Below are 19,290 nucleotides of genomic sequence, written 5' to 3' on the forward strand. Positions count from 1 at the left end.
AAAGAAAAACATATATTCAAAATAATTTATATTCTATGCCAGTTTTTCAGGTGGCTTTGGAGGACTGGGGAACTTGTAATTATTTTCATTAGCCCTTCTACATTTCATATAGAGGTGACCGGTTCATCTTTTGAATACATTTAGCATTTAGGTGGATGAATAAAAAATACAAACTATGAAGCTTTGGGTGGGTATGACAATTATAAGAAGACCAGAATATCTCAGCGACCTTCCTTCTCATTTGCACACCAGCCTCCTTCTCTGCCAGCCCCAGACATAGTAGTTATCCCTTAAATATACACTTTTTTTGCATTATTGTGCATTCCTTGACTCCTAGTGGGTGCCCTTTACTATGTTAAGCCCTTAAGAGTGTGGCAGGCTGTCTTCCCAGATAGGGTAAGTGGGCTTAGGACAGTGAAATGGTTCACCTACATTTGCTGAGCCAACAGGAAGGAGGCTGACTTGAAACTTGGGCATATTTGATTCTAAAGCTCCTTCTCTTAATCACTTTCATTTTTTTCTTTGGTTCAATTTTATGTCTACCTCCTAGATAGTGAGCTATTTAAAGTTACAAATTATGTCTTCCTTATCTCTGGGTCCCTGGCACCCTGCATGGTCCCTGGCCTATGGAGATATGCAGTGAATGCTTGAAGGGGGTTGGGGGAGGAAGAGAGGGTAGCAGAAAGAGGTAGGTCATGCTTTCTTAGGAAAGATCACCATATGGATTCAACGAATGGAAACCTAATCACCAGTGAAGTCTGTTGTGGGAGGAGAGATGGATGTCATGTTGGATACTCATTTTTAGATCATTAAAAATAATGGGTTCAAATTCTCTAAATAAATTTTGTTAATAGAAGGGTCAAGATTCCCCCAGCTTAATCTTAGTTGCAGAAATGCCTACAAAAGAAATCTCTGTGACCTAGGTCTTACGTATACTTTTCAGAACAGTTTTCCCTAACCTGAGAACAACTTACCTGTGAGGTTTTGTATCACAAACTTGCTGAACCAGATGTAAATGCAGGTGTCCTGTGGCTTTCACAGCTGCAGCTAGATATTTAAATGTGGTTTAGAGATTGCATTTCTTTCTCGGGGTTAGTAAATTTTGTCTTCATTTCCTGCGCTGAGGAAATCTCTTCAATTTCTTAATTGCAGAATAATGAGCAGTATTTCCACTTTCGAATATGTATTCTTGTTATTTTAATGTGATAAATGTGGAGAGATTTCCACCAGTAGAAAGAAACTTTGTTGTTTATCTCTTATTGCAATTTATGTGAGCTGCTTGAATGGCCAAAAGATGGGCTGAGGTTTAATTTTGTTATTTTTGTTGTTACTGCTGCTGTTTCTACATTCTTAGGAGATTTTGACAGGATTGTCACCTATGTATGAATGCTTGGCAGATGAATGGCTAATATTCAAGAATGCTGTTCCCTGCCCCCAGCCACTGGGGCTTCTAGAGCTGGGAGTGCCAGCAACCCTTTCTTAAGCAGCTCCAGACTACCTCTTCCGGTCCCACCCACTGTATCTCAGCCCCCTGGCTCCAAACCCTGGGACCCTGGGCTGGGCTGTTGTCTTACCAGGAACTCTGGCTTCCGACCTTTGCATGAAATGGATTTTTGTAATCTGGGGTAAAACCAAAAAACTGTGTCATATTTTTTTCAATGACAATAATTATGCAAATTCTAAAGAAATTACTTAAAAACTTGAAGAACTTCAATCACTAGTATTTGTTCTCACCATGTGAAGGTAATATGAAGCAGGTAGGAATGCACCTCCATGGAGTTCAGTATGCTGATTGATTTGATAAACAAACACCTGCACACACGGGCATGCACACAGTTAGAGAGGGGAGAGGGTCCATGACTTCATTAGCTTATCAGAGGGCTTTATGATTCCCCCAGAAAAGCCCCGAGGAATAATGGCCTTTTAATTGAATGATTTTGCTTGTAAGATTCTGTGAAAGAAAGACTGTTCTGAATATAGTTCTTCAGTATTTCTTCTTGCTGATCCTCAGTTTGTTATATGCCTTTTATAAGACAGGGAGAGAAGAATTCAAGACATTTAATCTTATCTATTGATTTTGATGAGTTACCATAGTTCAAACCAACTATAATTAAATAATCCACATTTATACAATATATCCCAGAGAATTCTAGGTCCTAGTGGACTAGAGAATTCTGGATGAGGAAATACTTGGGTTTCCTCCTCACTGCCTGACCTCTCTCCACTGCATCCCATGTCCCAGGGCTACAGTGTCCCCTGTAGCTTATACTGTGACAGATCATGTCACAGTATAAGCCAGAGAGCTGGAGGTTCTCCTTGTGTGGATAACCATGTCAGATACAGATGAACCTGGCAGGGCAGAAGCCCAGAGAGTCTCAGCAGGTGTCCCGGGTCCAGGTCCACACACATGCACACACATACACACACTCAGGCAGTCTGTGACTGGATATGGAACAGCAGTGAGTCTCCACCCCTGGAGACATGTCTGAGTTAACCTAGGAGGCCAAGGATGGTTCCTCTGTATGGGCTTTCAGCTGCCTTCCCTGGCAAGGATTCAGGGGTGGAGAACTGAGTGAGTAGAGAAGCAGAGGTTACCACCTCTACTGGCAGCTGAGGGGGGCTGAGGACCAGGAAATCAATGCCTTTCCTTAGGGCCTCGCAAATATCTGGTGCCAGCCCCAATCCAGGGTTGAATCTGCACCTAAACCAGGAACCCAGTGTTCTCAGGGCCCCCGGGGCTGTAGAAGGGGCTGCTAACACAATGGATGGGAGTCACTTTCTATGCATACACACTCAATGTGTCAATTAATTAACTTATAGGAGGATATTTTATAAATGCTCAAAGTACTGCAAATCTCAACCACCACCCAAAGCACAGTCTCCTGAAATCAAGTGATACCAAATTATACCCAGAAGAAACTTTGTGAGCATATATTCCCAGCCAGGTCTGAAGAATGTGGGAGAGGGCTAGGAGTGAAGGTGTTCCCTCTCAGTCCATGAAGGCCCCACAGCAGAGGGGATTCTATGTCTCCTGGACACAGGGCCCCGTCATTGTGCCTCCTTTGGCAGCTATTTCTATTAGTCCCGATCTCTAGGCCATTACTCCCTTCCTGCATCTGCCAACATGTTCTGTCTAGATGTGCTTATATGGCTGGTTGTGCCACAGTAAGAATCAGTGCCAGGAAGCAGACTGTCTCTTCCTACTGTGTGCTAATCTAATTAAACCCACCCTCACAGGGTGAGGTTTCTGGAGCCTGTGTCCATCACACTGCATGGTGAAGGGGCTTCATGGGTCCCACCCTTCCTGGACACCCACTGCTTTCATGGGCCTACTCCTCCCAGACTCCTGCTTCTCTCTGTGCCCCACCCCTTCCTGCACCTCTTTCCTCTGTATTCCTCACCAAGCCTGGATGCTCCATGCTGCCTCCCAGAAGCCCACACTACTCCCTCTAGCCCTATTCCTCCAGACCGTCACTTTTCCCCACATCGGGCCCTTCTCTTACTCTGACCCCCTCTGACACCCATACCTCCTACTACTGGCTTCTCCTTATACTCCACTCCCCGCTCATCCTCACCCCTTTCCACACCCACTCCTCCCTAATGTCTCTGTCCAGGAGACTTAGTTTCCCCTGCAAAGGGCAAAGGTGGGAAAAGAGAAAACAATCATAATTGCCTCTCACCCTGGCAGAGGCTTTTGGTGTCTGAGAGTTATGTGTCAGTGTGACTGCAGACCCCTCCCTGTGCTCAGGTGGATCACATCGCCAGAGCGAGAAAGATGAAAGTCGGGGACATGGTGAGTGCTGCAGAGGCCCAAGGAATGGAGATGCTGGTATTCACCACCAGTATCTGACTCACCAGTATCACCTTATTCTAATTCCCATGACCCTTGGAGCCCCCCGAAAGCCCTGCATTTGAGATATGCCATTTCAAGGCCTCTCCCCTGTCTCCTTTCACCCCCTCCAAGCCTCCCCTCAGCTGCCCCATATTTGGGGGTGACCAATCCAGGAAAAAGACAAGGAAGGCCCACAAAGGCATTGGGGAGCTCCAAATATGGGAAACATCAACTTGTCTGGGACCCCCTGAAGGAAAGAAACTTCCACAAGGCATCTGTCTACATCCCAGCTGTGGTAAATGTTTGCAAGGATGGGGGGCTTTAGTGGTGCCACAGTGTTTATTCCCCTCAAAAACGGCATTACGTTATGTGACTTGATTCTCCACTCTTTGAGATATCTCTGCAAACCATCCTCCCACCAAGCTCATTTAAGTATATTATGCAGAACAATTTAGCTCCTGTCCCTTAGAGCTTTGGTTTTGAGATTGAGAGTTGCACCCTGCAGGGTGGTAGCCCCAACTTCAAATCCCATGTCCCCCAGTTACTCCCATTTAGTGGGGCATGGAAGGGAGGGAGGAGGCAAATTACTTCAGTTCTTTAATTTTTTTTCTTCATTGATTGGGGATGATAATGAGAATACTGATAATCCCTGCTTTATGTTTAAATGAAATGACATTAGAAATGACTGGCACATACCAAGTGATCAGAGCATGTTCACTGCTACTGTCATTATTATGCGAGGTGCTCACCACTGCCCAAGCACAGGAGTCAGCACCATGGCCTACTGTCTGCTGTCACCTTTCCTTTGTCTGCCAATCTGTACAGGAGTAAGAAGTGGGATACTGACTAGTGTTTCCACTGATGTAGTGAAGCCATTGCTTCAGAAGGCACAGCTGATGCAGCAGGTTTGGATTTAAATATCTATTTTTCTCCCTCTGTCACCTAAGCTCTCTGCAACCCTGTCCACTCAAGTCACCTCAGCAAACGCCCAAGACCAAATTTGAGAAGTGCTGTTAATGGTGTGGAGAACAGCACAGGTCAAAATAAGACCCAGAGCCTGAGTTTGCAGACTCTGGATGACAACTGGGTTCCCAGGGCACACTGACACATTCCCTCCATCCTCATGGCAACCCATGTGAACGCCAGTTGGAAGGGAACTCAGAGAAGTGCTAGACTTCATGACTCAGGCGTAGGATGTGGGCTTAGAAACCAAAGAGAGAAGCAAGTGAAATGCTTCTATTTCAATAAGAATGTAATTTGGATCATTATATTCAAATCGAAAATCCTTTAGCTCGTACTGCTGATTTATTTCCATCTTGTTATACCACCGAAACTTTGAATGTTTCAGTTAAAATGCATCACCTACGTTAGCCATCATTCATGGTAATGCAGGGGATGTGATTGCACTCTTTGGGGGTCCATTCGCAGCCTGAGGTTGTACATCAAGCCCAACATCTGTGAACTTTTAGGATTTCCCTAACCTGCACCCCCTTTCCAAGCATCCTCCACCCATTTTGACCTTTGGTCATCATCTCTCTCACCACTGCACAACTGATCTTCCCGATCAGGAGACAGCTGCCATTGAAAAATAGTTTGCTGACCACAGACCTTAAAGGAAGAGAGTACACCATCCATTTCAGGGAATGGGGGGGTGGGGCACACAGGGAAGCACTGGCGTTGGTCACAAGGAAGAAGGGAAACTGTGGGCAAAGAACTTTGTTGTGGTTTCCATGGGAATGAATGGGCATATGAGAGGCTGGATAAGCAGGCTTTGGATGGGCTAGTTTGAATAATTAAAGGGGACCCTGAGGTCTAGACTGCCCCTACTTGCCTGGTACTTGAACATAGTTGAAATATTGGCCTGGAGTGTGAAAGCCCAATAGAGAAGGCACTTGGGGGGTGAGCTCTGGATTGGTTGGTTTGCTTTTGGAAAGCACAATCTAGAGCTTGACAGAATTGTAGCTGTAACGGAAAGGAGGAAAGTCCCTCCAGGGTCAGCCAAGGTCCAGAAGCTAAAGCATGAGAAAACGGAAAATAAAAGACGGTTAATATGCTTGGTTATGTCACTTGTTACTGGAAACTCAGTGGCTTTCATTGGCTGAGGAGCTGGCATTCAAGTTTTTCTACCTTCTGGTCCCTGCCACAGAGTCCAGCCTTGCCCACCACTCTGTCCTTTTCCCCTCTAGAACCCTAAGTTCCACCAAAACTGCACACATCAGAGCTTCTCATCAATTCAGTAAAATCAATGCAATAAAAGCAACATCCTTGTATGATTTATTTATCATGCCCCCTATCCAATATCTGGCTAGCCAAAGCCTATCTTTAGTGTCACCTGATCTTTGAGAATTGGTGGTGGGCTGAGGGTCCGTTCACACAGGTAATGCCACGCACAGAGTTCTGCCCATGTAAGTGCCTGGGAAAAAACTCTTCTGTTTCTTTTCATCCACTCAAATGCTATCTCTCCTTCAAGTTGCAGATGAAACCTCTATAAAGACTCCCCAGCCCATTTGAATTTTCTTGCTTCCCCTGCCTTTGATTTTTTTTATGGCCCTTATAGCTTAAAACTTATTTTGCTGATAGTTGTTTAGCATGTATTGGTTTTGTCACCTTGCCTGTGAGAACCTGGAGAATAACATCTAGGTGTGTTCTTCATCATTTCAGAGGCTTCTGTGCTCTAACACTCATGAGATCAGTGATAAGTAGGCATTGTTAGATTAGCAAGCACTGAGAACTGTCCTGTGAATCAGCAAAATGAGTACTGGATGGGATGTCATAAGACCTGTGCCTGGGATGGGTTCTTGAATTGATTTGCAATCCCACCTCTCATTGCCCACAAAGCCAGGATGTTTGCAAACATCTGTAAGTGTGTGAATTCAGAAGCTCCTGTATGTAACAGTGATTTCTCCTTCCCTGGTTAGGGAGTTTACTCACTTACCTTTGGATTTTCAGCCTGGATCCTTCTATAGTGGTGTTCAAGATGTCCCACGAATATTACCAAATTTTCAGACTTGATGTAGACTGGAATAGTGATTGACAAAAGAATAAAAATTTTAAAATAGAATTTTCATGTTCAGCCTGATTTCTTTTCTTCACTTTCTTTTTTTTTTAAGATTTTATTTATTCATTTGACAGAGAGAGACACAGTGAGAGAGGGAACACAAGTAGGGGAAGCGGGAGAGGGAGAAGCAGGCTTCCCACAGAGCAGGGAGACTGATGCGGGGCTCAACTCCAGGACCCTGGGATCGTGACCTGAGCTAAAGGCAGATGCTTAAGAACTGAGCCACAAAGGAGCCCCTTTTTTTTCCACTTTCTTACTGCATTACTTTGCAAGCAAACAAAACAAAACAAAAACAAATGAACAAACAAAGTAGGATCATCTGCCTAAATACTTGCTTATTTTGTTGGCAAGCCTGTGGGGGTTGCACCATGGCCCATTTCCCCTCTCCTACATTCGGCTTTAGCTATAGGCTCCCATTTTCCCCAGACGAATATATCATCCTCTCAAGGTGATGATATGGCCGAGTTAGTGTGGAAATGGCTGTGGCATCCTGAAAGAAAAAGAAAATGTAATGAATATGGCCTAGAGACCTCCCACAGGTCATTGTGTCTCCAGTGCATGTTTGTGGAGGGTTTGTATTTACAGCTCTCACAGAGGGCAAGAGAGGAAAGTGGCTTATCTTGTAGAGAGAATCTGTAGATAGAGTTCCTCTGCTGTGGGTGATACAGATACATATCTGCCTGGTGGGAGATGCAAGACCTAGGGGAGTTTTCAGGGTCCTGCCAGCAACCTGATTTTATGATGACTTTTTTAAAGTTATTTTTTGACCTTTGTATCTGTGTGGCTATTGCTTAAATGCCAATTTGTCTAGTCCGGTTCTTACCTAAATAAAACAAAGGGCTTAAAAAAAAAAAAACGGGATTTATAGACATGATTTACACCTACTAAACCTAGTATTTGCATTTACGAGAAAGCAACCACTGTTTCTTACCCTGCCTGAAAATAATGTCCATTTCTTCTGGATTCCAACCTGAATTTGACCAGTCATGAAGGAAATATGCCTGTGGCTGAGCACAAACTAATTTTTTTCTTTTCTTTTTTTCCCCCAGGATTACACCTTAACCATGTATTTTCAACAATATTGGAGAGATAAAAGGCTTGCCTATTCTGGGATCCCTCTCAACCTCACGCTTGACAATCGAGTGGCTGACCAGCTATGGGTGCCTGACACATATTTCTTAAATGACAAAAAGTCATTTGTGCATGGAGTGACAGTGAAAAACCGCATGATCCGCCTTCACCCTGATGGGACGGTGCTGTACGGGCTCAGGTCTGTCTGTCTTTTCAGGGCCAATTTCGCAGTTGCATGGTGCATTGGCATTGAATTTCTCATTTGAGATGATTGTAGGGAGTGAGGCCACATCCTCAGATTAATTAGAAGACAACCATGAAACACTGAGATTTGCACATACACACAAATGTTATAAATAAAAGATTTGGGGCATTACAGTTACTATAAATAGTCACCATGCAAGGGAAAAACTTCCTCCATGGATTGATTTTAAATAACTGGGTTGCCCTATCTAAGAACACATATTCCCTGAGGTTGGATTTTCCATATCATAGCCACAAAGGCCTATAATTAATATTGCTCTGATGCTGCAGAGGTTTACAATAAAGTTTTCTGAAAGCTGTTTACCGAGTTGAAAAAAATGTCTAGTTTTGCCATTATATGGATATAATGGTATAATGGATACAATGGATATCCATTATATGGATATATGGTATAATCTCCTCAGAGCTTCATGAGGTGGTGTCGCCAATATTTATGGGAATGACTAAATGTGAGGCTTCCTGATGAGAATCATCTCTCAAGAGGTCTCATAATGAAATCACTTGAATCAGGAAACCAGACTGCTGCCTGGAACCCTGAGGAGGCCCTGGGCTTCCCTGGTTACTCTGGAAACCACCAGACCTTCCCATGATGCTCCACCAGTGCTGGTGGCTAATTATTTGAATATCATCACCCTTGCTTAATGGTGATCTTAAAAATCTTTTGTCTCTTATGTTGATTTTGCAATGATTTTTTTTTGTTTTGTTTTGTTTTAGAGTAATTTGTGTGTCTGTGTCTATGTGTGTCTGTGTCTGTGGGTGGGTGGGTAGGTGTGGGTATGTGTATATGCACACATGTGTGTCTTTCTTGATCTCCTGGCCTAAAATTGTCTTTGAGATCTTCTAGGAGTGACCACAGTTTTGAGTAGAACACGGGTGGATATCTTGGAGAAAACATTTATCATAAAATTTTATGAGTCCATAGGCCTTTAACTAAGACTCCAGCAGGTCTAAAGGAAATCATAACAACATATATTTAAATCCATATTACTGTGACTTTTACTGCTTCAAATGAGGAAAGGGGATTATTTAACATTGTCTTAAGTAGAAAATGTTGAATGACTTTCTCAAAACATCAATATATAGGATAAGAGAATTTTAGCAAAAAAATCAGACTTTTTAACTGTAAGGGGAAAAAAGTGATGCATGTCAACCAAGCCATGGTATTACTGTGTAAAAAACAAAAGTTCAGATTGATGTTTCTCTGGGACATTTCAAGCATTTTGTATTTTTGCCTGGAAATCAAATATGAATGTAAAATTCTGGAGGTTTTGACAAGTACATCAGTTCTACAAAAGATTTCCCAGAAACCATGTGAGCGTGAAATGAGGAGTCATGTCCCTCATTTATCTGCCTCCCAAAAAATGAATAGAAAAAGTGTGTACGTGTTGTTTGGGCTGGGGGGAAGAACAAAAAGAAACAAATATCAATAAAAATTAAGCCTAGATTTCTTAGCTTTTTTTAAAGATTTATTTACTTATTTATTTTAGAGAAAGAGCGAGAGAGAGAACATGAACAGGGTGGGGAGCTGAGGGGAGGGAGAAAGCGAGAAGTAGACTCACTGCTGAGCCTGAGGCGGAGCCTAAGGCAGGGCTCAATCTCAGGACCCTGAGATCATGACCTAAATTGAAATCAGGAGTCGGATGCTTAATCATCTGAGCCATCCCAGAGCCCCTAGGCTTCCTGTCTTTTTAAACAAAACTTGCTATTTGGGTTCTCTCCATTTTTATTTTTGCATTTTTTATTTTCTTACTGGAGCTAGAATACTTTAGTATACCTCTCTTGAAACTTTGTTAGGATAGTGCCTTAGTCTATTCTGGCTGCTATAACAAAATACCATAAGCTGGGTGGTTTATAAACAACAGACATTTATTTCTCACATTTCTGGAACCTGCAATCCAAGATCAAGGTGCCAGTGTTGAGGGAGGGCCCACTTCCTCTTTCATAGTAGGCACCTTCTTGCTGTGTGCTCAGCTGGTGAAAGGGGCAAGGGAGTTCTGTGGGATCTCTTTTATAAGAACACTAATCCCATTCATGAAGGATCCACCCTCATGACTTAAGCCCCCACTTCCTAATACCACCACCTTTGGGGGTTAGGATTTCAACATATGAATTTAGTGGGGAGGATGTAAACATTCAGACCATAGTAGACAGAATGATATGATATGAATGAAAGAACTGTAAGAAATTTCCAAGCTGTTTGGAAGTGTTGGATTTAACACCATAAAACATGCAAGAATAAGAAAAACCAAGAGAATAAAACTATATCCTTAGCTAATAATCTGCCTGTAAATTTACATATAAAAGTTAGTAATTATATAATAAGCTATGGGAAGTTTTCAATAATATACTTGGTATAGTAACTTTAAGAACTCTCTAGTCAAATTTATATCCATTATACATCTCAAATAGCCTCTTAACTCAGTAAATGGATTTCTAAATAAATAGCTGTTTTTATTCCAATGTAGTCTTAATATACTCCTTAGATCTTTATTTAGAACCTCATATTTTTGAAACAATTCTCAGATCTCCGTGGACCTGGACAAGCTGTCAGAAAGAAAATCTCTAAACAACAGACTGCCACATTCTGCACATGCTTAACAGCTACCCTGTGCCATCTGATTCTTTTTGAAATTGGCTAATCTAGAAATTTATTCCTTTAGATTTAAAAATCACACATAGCTATAGATATTAATTTGAATTTGAATTTGAAGTAATTGGAATTTTCGAACAAGAAGCACCTTAGTATTTCAAAATACTGATAATGTTATTAAATTCATGTATGTACATATTCTGCATTATTTTGTGTGAACTGAAGTACCATTTATATGTATTCTATTTTACACACACACACACACACACACACACACACACACACACACACTCACACACTCACAGTATATGTATCATGTTTTCAGTAAGAAGACCGGGTGAATGTCCCCACTGGTAAGGCACCCTCCCTTGCCCTCTTGGCTCCAAACCCCATCGTCCCTTTGCTCTCATCCTCCTGCCGTGTTCACGGGATCATGTTAGTGACATAGCAAGCCAAGGATGGGCCCGTGTATGAAACCCCAGTGATACAGTATATCCTTTTGGTATCTAGGTACCATGGCATGAACCTGAAGGAGGTCTGGTGCAACTGAGGACTTTAGCGAGTTAAACTCCCATGAAGGTTTATGGAGCACTAGGATTGTTGTTTATCTCCTGCTTTTACAGTGCTGCTGATGAACATCCAGCCCAATAGGGATTGCTTTCTTACTGGCTATATCTCTGTGATGTTGGTTGTCCTGGCTGTACCCCTGAGACATTAAGGTTGATTTTTTTCTCTCCATTGGAGACTGGGATTGCCTTCACCTGGCTATACAGCAATTGCCTACACTGGTAGGTCAATCACCGTTAAGCTTCCCTAGGCTCCTTTTCCTGTTCATGTCCAGCCATTGCAGTACAGGATCAATGAGGGCTTTTTCTTTGTCAAGCATAGATGAAGATCTCTGGCTGTGGATGAGCTATCCATGAGGTAGGTTTGTACGTCATCTCAGTCTTATTCTGGGAAATTAATCCATTACTCTGATGATTCTGCAAAACTGGTCGATGACTGCTCACACAGATAGTTGAGAGTGATCATGTTCTTGTAGTGATAAAAGGTCATTATAAATCATGAACTATTTTTTCAATGACTCTTATAGCCCCTTGAGTTTGAAACTTGAGCTAACACTACCTTGAGCTTATTGGCTTGAGCTCAGCTGAATAAAACAGTGATCTGAACCTCTTACACATGTTTAAGTCACCATGTGATGTGAGAGAATGCTCTAGATAGGGTATACATACCATCCTAAAATAAAACTGGGGCTCTTTGAATTTCCTTTGGGCAGCCAAAACTTTTCAGGAACTAGGGAGATCTTGGCTAAGATGTTTATGGAACTTGGTCCTATTCCTGTCACAGATTTTCTGTTTTCTTTGGTGCTGGGCTGGAGTTTTTTGCTGCCTATGAGAAGGCAAAGTCATCCTTCTCCTGCCTTCCCGTGTTTCTTTTTCAGTCAACTGATCATTTGATGTCACTGAATATCTCACCTAGCACCATTTTGTAACATGATCTTTTCTTCAGGCCATATACTTTGTCTTTGAACCTTTTTTTCTGATGCTAGGAATTGGTAATGGGTTCACAAAATAGTATTTGATTTGCTTCAAAAAGCACCTGAGAATCTAAGGTTGAGTCATCTTCATCAGAACAGTGTAGCCATGTTCTTCCTGAGAAGCTTATTACAAAATTTGTTGGAAAATAAACTGCAATATTTCCACTTGCTATTAAAAATACTCAAAATTATTAAAGTTGACAATCTGATAATGAAGAAGTTGAACGCAATGTTAAGATGAAACTACAACTTATTTCACAAGATTCAAATTAAGTCATCTAATTGGTTTGCCTGTCATCTTATTCTGAAACTGCTTTATACAGTGGTTCCGATCAGACATCTTTTTCCCCCAGAAAAGATGTAAGGTAACAGAATTAATAAGGCCCATGTGAATTGAGCACAGGTGTGCTTACTTCCCAAACTCCTGTTTTGTCACTGTTTCCCAGTCACTTTTATGTAAGTAAATAACGTATTGATGAATTGCTTTCTAAAAAAGATTATTCTGGGACCCCTGGGTGGCTCAGTCAATTAAGCATCAGACTCTTGATTTTGGCCCAGGTCATTCATGATTTCAGGGTTGTGGGATGGAACCCCATGTTGGGCTCTGTGCTCAGCACAGAGTCTGCTTGTCCCTCCCCCTCCCCCCGCTTGTGTGCTTTCTTTCCCTCTCTCTCAAATAAATAAATAAAATCTTTTTTAAAAGAAGGATTATGCCCATTTTTACTCCTATCAGCAATCAATTATGTATTTAGGGTTGTGACACCTGCTTTGGATTTTATCCTTATTTTGACTACTGTAAATAACCTATTTACTTCATCCCTCAGGGCTGGAGAAAATCGCTCATTTCATTTTAAATTCATACTTATAAAATTCTGTGTCCTCCCTATGCTCATCCATTCTTTCCCTGCTTTTAAGGACTCTTTCACACCTTCACTTCAGTCACCTCCCACCACTCTCATTTGATGACATTGCCTCATACTTTAATTAAAAACAGAGAAGCCTCTTCATCTTCCCATTTCCCATCTAACATGCTTATTACTAACACTTTGTCTCCTCCACTCACTCTTTTATCATGCTTCTAGAATGCAGACCTTCCTTCCACTCTTCAGAAGTATCAAGGATTAGGATGTCCCTGTCTTAAGGCCTCTGCACATGCTTTTTGCTGGATGTAATACTTCACTTCTAGATATTCATGTTTTTAGTGTCATGGAGTAATTATGTAATTGAGGACAGTTCAGCTGTCACCTCCACAAGGAGAATCCTGCTTTGATCGTCTATTCCCTTTCTATTACAACATCTTGTCTTATTTTTATTATAGCACTTATTCAGATGTAACATTACCTTATCATTTTATCGCATCTCTTATTTATTGACTTTTTGTATTTATCAATGATGGTGGGGGAATCCACCATGAGAATTCTAATTCTTCTTTCTGTAGTATTTCTATTTTTATATTTTCTATTTAGATTCTTAATCCATCAGAATTTATCTTGGTTGGAATTATGCTCATTAAATATTACTTTGAACAAGTGCTATACTATATTCAATCTTTCCTACATAACTGTGACATTTCTGAATTCATTCATGTCTTCATTCATGGCTTGTGGCAGAGTTTTGTCATTTTCTTTAGACAGCCCACTCATATTTTGATAAGGTTATTCCTATTCTTTATGTGTGATACTGTTAAGAATGGGATCATTTTTATGTTATTTTGCCAACTGACTTTTACTGATATGTGGGAAAGCTATAATCTATTTGTTTATGACTATCTTTGTTTAGGCATTTATCCTATATCATATCCATCCACGCTAACAGTTTCGTTAATAATCTTGAGGATTTTAGGGCACCTGGGTGGCTCATTTGGTTAAGCGACTGCCTTTGGCTCAGGTCATGAATCTGGAGTCCCGGGATCGAGTCCCACATCGGGCTCCCTGCTCAGTGAGGAGCCTGCTTCTCCCTCTGACCCTCTCCCCTCTCATGTACTCTCACTCTCTCAAATAAATAAATCTTTAAAAAAAATAATCTTGAGGATTTTAGTCTAACAATCATATTGTTTATAATGATAAGTTTTATGTTCATTTTCATTAGTTTTATTCTTATTTCTATTTCCTGATTATTGCATTGATTTCAACTTCCAGGAAATGAAACAATAGGGATAACAGTGTACATTATTTCCTAGTCTTTTGTTATAATAAGAGTGCTTCTTGTATCCCACTATGAAAAGATGATTTACATTTCCAGTTTAAGGTAGTTATGACTCATTCTTTTACTTCCACTAAAAAAGTATATTTATTGACTACCAATTAGTTTCTGGGAACTGTGTCATGAGTTGGATAACACAGATATCACCAACTTATGGAGTTTATATTCAAGAACTAATTATAAATCAGATAACTGATCCCAGATTATTTTTTCTTTATATATCAGAAATAAAAATAGATTTTATTAATTCATTCCTCTCTATTTGCTCATTTTCCTAATTTAACTTGTAACTGAGATGTATTAATTCCCTACCTTGATTCATCTTTAAATTCCTGAGATAAATCCTATTTTATCATGGTGGGCAATACTCTTTAAAAAACTGTTACATTTGTTTTGTCCATGGCTAACTTACAATTGTTTTTATTTTCACTGAAAAATAATTGAGATAAAATGTTCTGTTGGTTTCAGGTGTACGACATATTGATTCAACAATTTTATATATTGCTCAAGCTTACCATAAGTTCAGTCACCATACAATGTTATAATATTATTGACTATACTCCCTATGCTGTATTTTTCATCTCTGTGACTTATTTATTTTATAAATGGAAGTTTTTACCTCTTGATTCCCTTTATTCTACCAACCTCCAACCCCTTTCCCTTCTGGTAGCCACCAGTTTGTTCTCTGTATTTAAGAGTCTGTTTGTTTTTTGTTTGTTTCCTTGCTTGCTTTGTTTAGATTCTACATACAAGTGAAAGCTTATGGTATTTGTCTTTTTCTGTCTGACTTACTTTACTTAGCATAATACCCTGTAATTTCATCCATGTTTTTGCAAATAACAAGATTTCATTTCTTTTTATGGCTAAGTAATATTCCACAATGTGTGTGTGTGTGTGTGTGTGTGTGTGTGTGTGTGTGTGTGTATCACATCTTCTTTATCCATTCATCCATCAATGAACATGGGTTGCTTCCATAATCTTGGGTGTTGTAAATAATGCTGTAATAAACATAGGGTGCATATATCTTTCTAAATTAGGGTTTTCATGGGCAAGGGTGGGGGGTAAGTGTCCAGTGTGGAATTACTGCCTCTTATGGGATTTCTATTTTTAATTTTCTGAGGAACTTCCATACTGGTTTCCACAGTGGTTGCATCAATTTACATTCCCACCAGCATGAGGGGGTCCCTTTTTTTTCTACATTACTGCCAACACTTATTATTTTTATCTTTTTTGATATTTGACATTGACTGATGTGAGGTGATATCTCATTGTGGTTTTAATGATTGATGGATGATGGATTGATGATTTTCCTGATGATTAATGATGCTGAACATCTTTTTATATGTCTGCTGGCTATCTGTATGTCTTTGTCTCCAAATGTCTGTTCAGGTTCTCTGCCCATTTTTCAATCAGATTATTTTTTTGATGTTGAGATGTGTTCTTCATATATTTTAAATATTAATTCTTTATCAGATATATCATTTGCAGATATCCTCTCCAATTTACTAAGTTGACTTTTTGCTTTGTTGATCCTTTCCTTTGCTGTACAAAAGCTTTTTATTTTGGTGTAGTACCAGTAGTTTATTTTTGCTTTTGTTTCCTTTACCTGAGGAGACATATCCATAAATATGTTGCTATAATTATTCTTTTAAAAATCCTTAGACAACCATTTTATTGGTGGTAAGCACACCTTGTGATCTAGTCATAATGCAGTTTGTTTGTCCCCCAACATCCCCTTGCACACTGTTCAGTGAGGTATTTCTTCACCTTATAAAAATTTGGGCAGATCTCATGGTTTTCTGCCAATGTTTTAGTAATAGTTATTTTTCATCTTTATATGACACAGGAATTCTCAGGTCAGTGTTCAGTACTAAATTCAGATTTAGCATTAGTATTTTCTATTTCCATTGCCCAGCCCTGTTTTAGGCTAAAAGCCTGTAGTGGCAAAGGGAGGATAGTTGATTTCTCAGCCTCCCTGATTCTGTTTTCCTCTATACCCCTTCCACCCCACAACCCAGGTTGACAGCTTACCTATGACTCCTCCCATTTTGAAGATTTAGGGGGTGGAGGGAAAGTAAGGAAGAAAAGTTTTACTTGAGCTAGGACCATTTTTTTCATGGCTTCATACTCTCTGGACTTAGAAGATATTGAAAATTGACTCTTCTCAGAGCTTCCCACCAGGAGGTACCTTTCTTCAGCTGCTCCCTTGACCAGCATTGGGGGTTGGGAGAATAGGAGAGTAGGCTATGTTTCTATTCTGTGGAGTCCCTTGGAACACTTTCCTCAGCTCTAAGAATCCATCTTTCATGGTTAGTTTCTATCTCTCTACCCTGTAGGCAGCCCTGTTATAGAAGATCCAAGATAACTTTGGATCTTCCATTTATTTTTCCATGTAGCTCATTTTTTTCCTGTGATCCACAGGAAATATGCCTGCATTCCTAATCTAACAATCCAGTTGCTATTCAGTCTCCTCTATTTCTACCACCTCAAGACTACTCTAATTGTCCCAAGTATGAAGCAGACACCATTCCTCCTAGAATCCCAACTGAAGGAGTTAATCTCCCATAGGGATGTCTGGAGACCATCCCAAGAAATCTATTCCCAGGTTAGTTCTTTCTTTCTCATTACTCTGACTCCAGTTAAGATCTATGACTTGGCTGAAGTTTCTAAGAACCATGGACCAATTCACTGAAATTCCCTAGTAAATTATTCATTGGTGAGGTGGTAATGTGGAGCAGTCACACATTTGTGATATATACCATACGGATTCTGTTAAATATATCAATAGATTATATCTGTCTTTATATTTCATGGTATGTTTGGACATAACATGAATCAAGAAGATTTCTCTCTTTTTGTATGTTGTGCAGTAGATTATATTATATAGTAAATATCTATTCCTAAAAGGGTTAGTATTCTTGTAAGTACTTTAAAAAATTACTCATAAATATATACACATCAAATGAAATGTTTTATATAGATGCATGGTACTTTGAATAGGTTCTTGAATGATATTTTCTACCCTAGCACACAAGGCTTCAGTTTCTGCTATACTTATAGTTTTCTCTCAATTTTCTTCTTGCATCAATCTTGAAAATTAATGTTTTTCAGGAAAATGTCCTTTTTTATCTGGACCTTCTAATTAAGTAGCATGTGTATATGCATTGCCCCCTAGAACACATTATTATATGCCATTTTTCATTTTTAATTTTGTTCAATAGCATAAAGAAATACTTACTTTTTATATTTTTAAAGAGATAGCTTTTGATTTTTTATCATAATTCCATTTATTAATTTCTGCTTTATCTTTTTATCTGCTTTATCTTTAAAAACATCCCCCTCCTCTTGATTTTTAAAAGATCTCTTTATCGGGGAGTGATATCAGCAAAATGGCAGACTAAGAAGTTTCAAGCTCTTGTTTCTGTACAGAAATATCAAAAAATAAGCAGAAGCTGTCTGAAATAACTTTGTAGGAGCTCTGGAAAACATTCCAAAGTTTGCAGAAGCCAACCAAATGCCAAATAAAGAAAAAACTATATTCAAAAGAGTTGGAAAGTTTTGTGACATTTTTTACCTGCCATTTCCCCATCCGCTCCCTGGTTCAGGGGCAGGTGGCAGCCTAGTTACCATTTTCCTCCCTTGCACTGGGGGGAACAGAGGAAACCTTGTTTGTAAATTATTGTGTACATATGTTCTCAATTGTCTGGAGGATAACTGAAGGACTGAAGCACCATGCTCGTCTCTATTTACAGAGATAACTCATAATGCAGGCAGGAAAATAAAGAAAAACAGGTTGTGCTCATAAAGGCTACACATCTGCAAACCCATAGGTGTTCAGGGCAAGAGACTCAGGGTAGAAATATGAAATAGACCATGGAAGGCCCAAAGGAGAAGCTGGAGTGAGACTCTGAGAAATCAGGTTATTCAAAAGCAGCTAAGTATACAGAATTTAGAAAGCTATGCATATGCCCAGGCAAAACAGTCCTGAGAAGACCTTAAGTTTTTACCTTAAGGTACCTAGGCTCAGGGCCATCCTAGCCAAGTGGTGAAAGAATGTGCCAGGACAGAGCCAATCTGCAAAGACAGGAAGAGGTGCCTGTTTTCTCTATTGTTTGTTTGTTTGTTTGGGTCTTTGTTTGTTTTGGCTTCTGCCATTCAAAAACATCTCTGTTAAAACATTAACTGAACATGAACTAAGCTGATTTTATTGATAAAGTATTTTTTTAAAAAGTTTAGAAATACCTCAAAATAAATGAATTGTTAAAGCCTTCCTAAAAAAGAACAAGAACAAAAAAGATAGCAGTCCCTGTGGGAAGGAAAAAAAATCTGATTGTTAGAGTTGCAACATTATGATAGTCAAATGACCAATTTTCAAGAAAAATATCATACAAAGAAAGAATAAAACATAACTCATCCAAAGGAATAAAATAAATTGACAAAACTGTCCCTGAATATGCCCAGATGTTGGACTTACTGGATGAAGACTAAATTGTCTGTCTTAACTATACTCAAAGAGCTAAGGAAAAACATGGACAAAGAAACAGAAGGAAATTGAGAAAATGATACATGAATAAAATGAACAAAATAAAATAAAGAGATAGAAATTATCAAAGGGACCAAACAAATTCTGAAGCTGAAAAACCCAGTAAATGATGCGAATTCACTGGAGGGGGTTGGTTCACCACCAGATTTCAGCAGCCAGAAAAAGAAATCAGCAAATTTGAAGATAGGAC

General features: G+C 39.8%; 1 protein-coding gene across 2 annotated transcripts in view; it reads left to right on the forward strand.

The window, feature by feature from the left end:
• GABRB3 (gamma-aminobutyric acid type A receptor subunit beta3) overlaps positions 1-19,290 on the forward strand; it is a 284,327-nt gene that overhangs the window by 206,660 nt on the left and 58,377 nt on the right. For both annotated transcript variants that reach the window (XM_027572184.2, XM_027572185.2), the window contains exon 4: positions 7,940-8,160. In XM_027572184.2, coding sequence (XP_027427985.1) covers positions 7,940-8,160 — 221 coding nt within the window. The remainder of the gene's footprint in view (positions 1-7,939; positions 8,161-19,290) is intronic.

The sequence above is a fragment of the Zalophus californianus genome, chromosome 6, assembly GCF_009762305.2.
Source record: "Zalophus californianus isolate mZalCal1 chromosome 6, mZalCal1.pri.v2, whole genome shotgun sequence".
Taxonomy (NCBI): Eukaryota; Metazoa; Chordata; class Mammalia; order Carnivora; family Otariidae; genus Zalophus; species Zalophus californianus.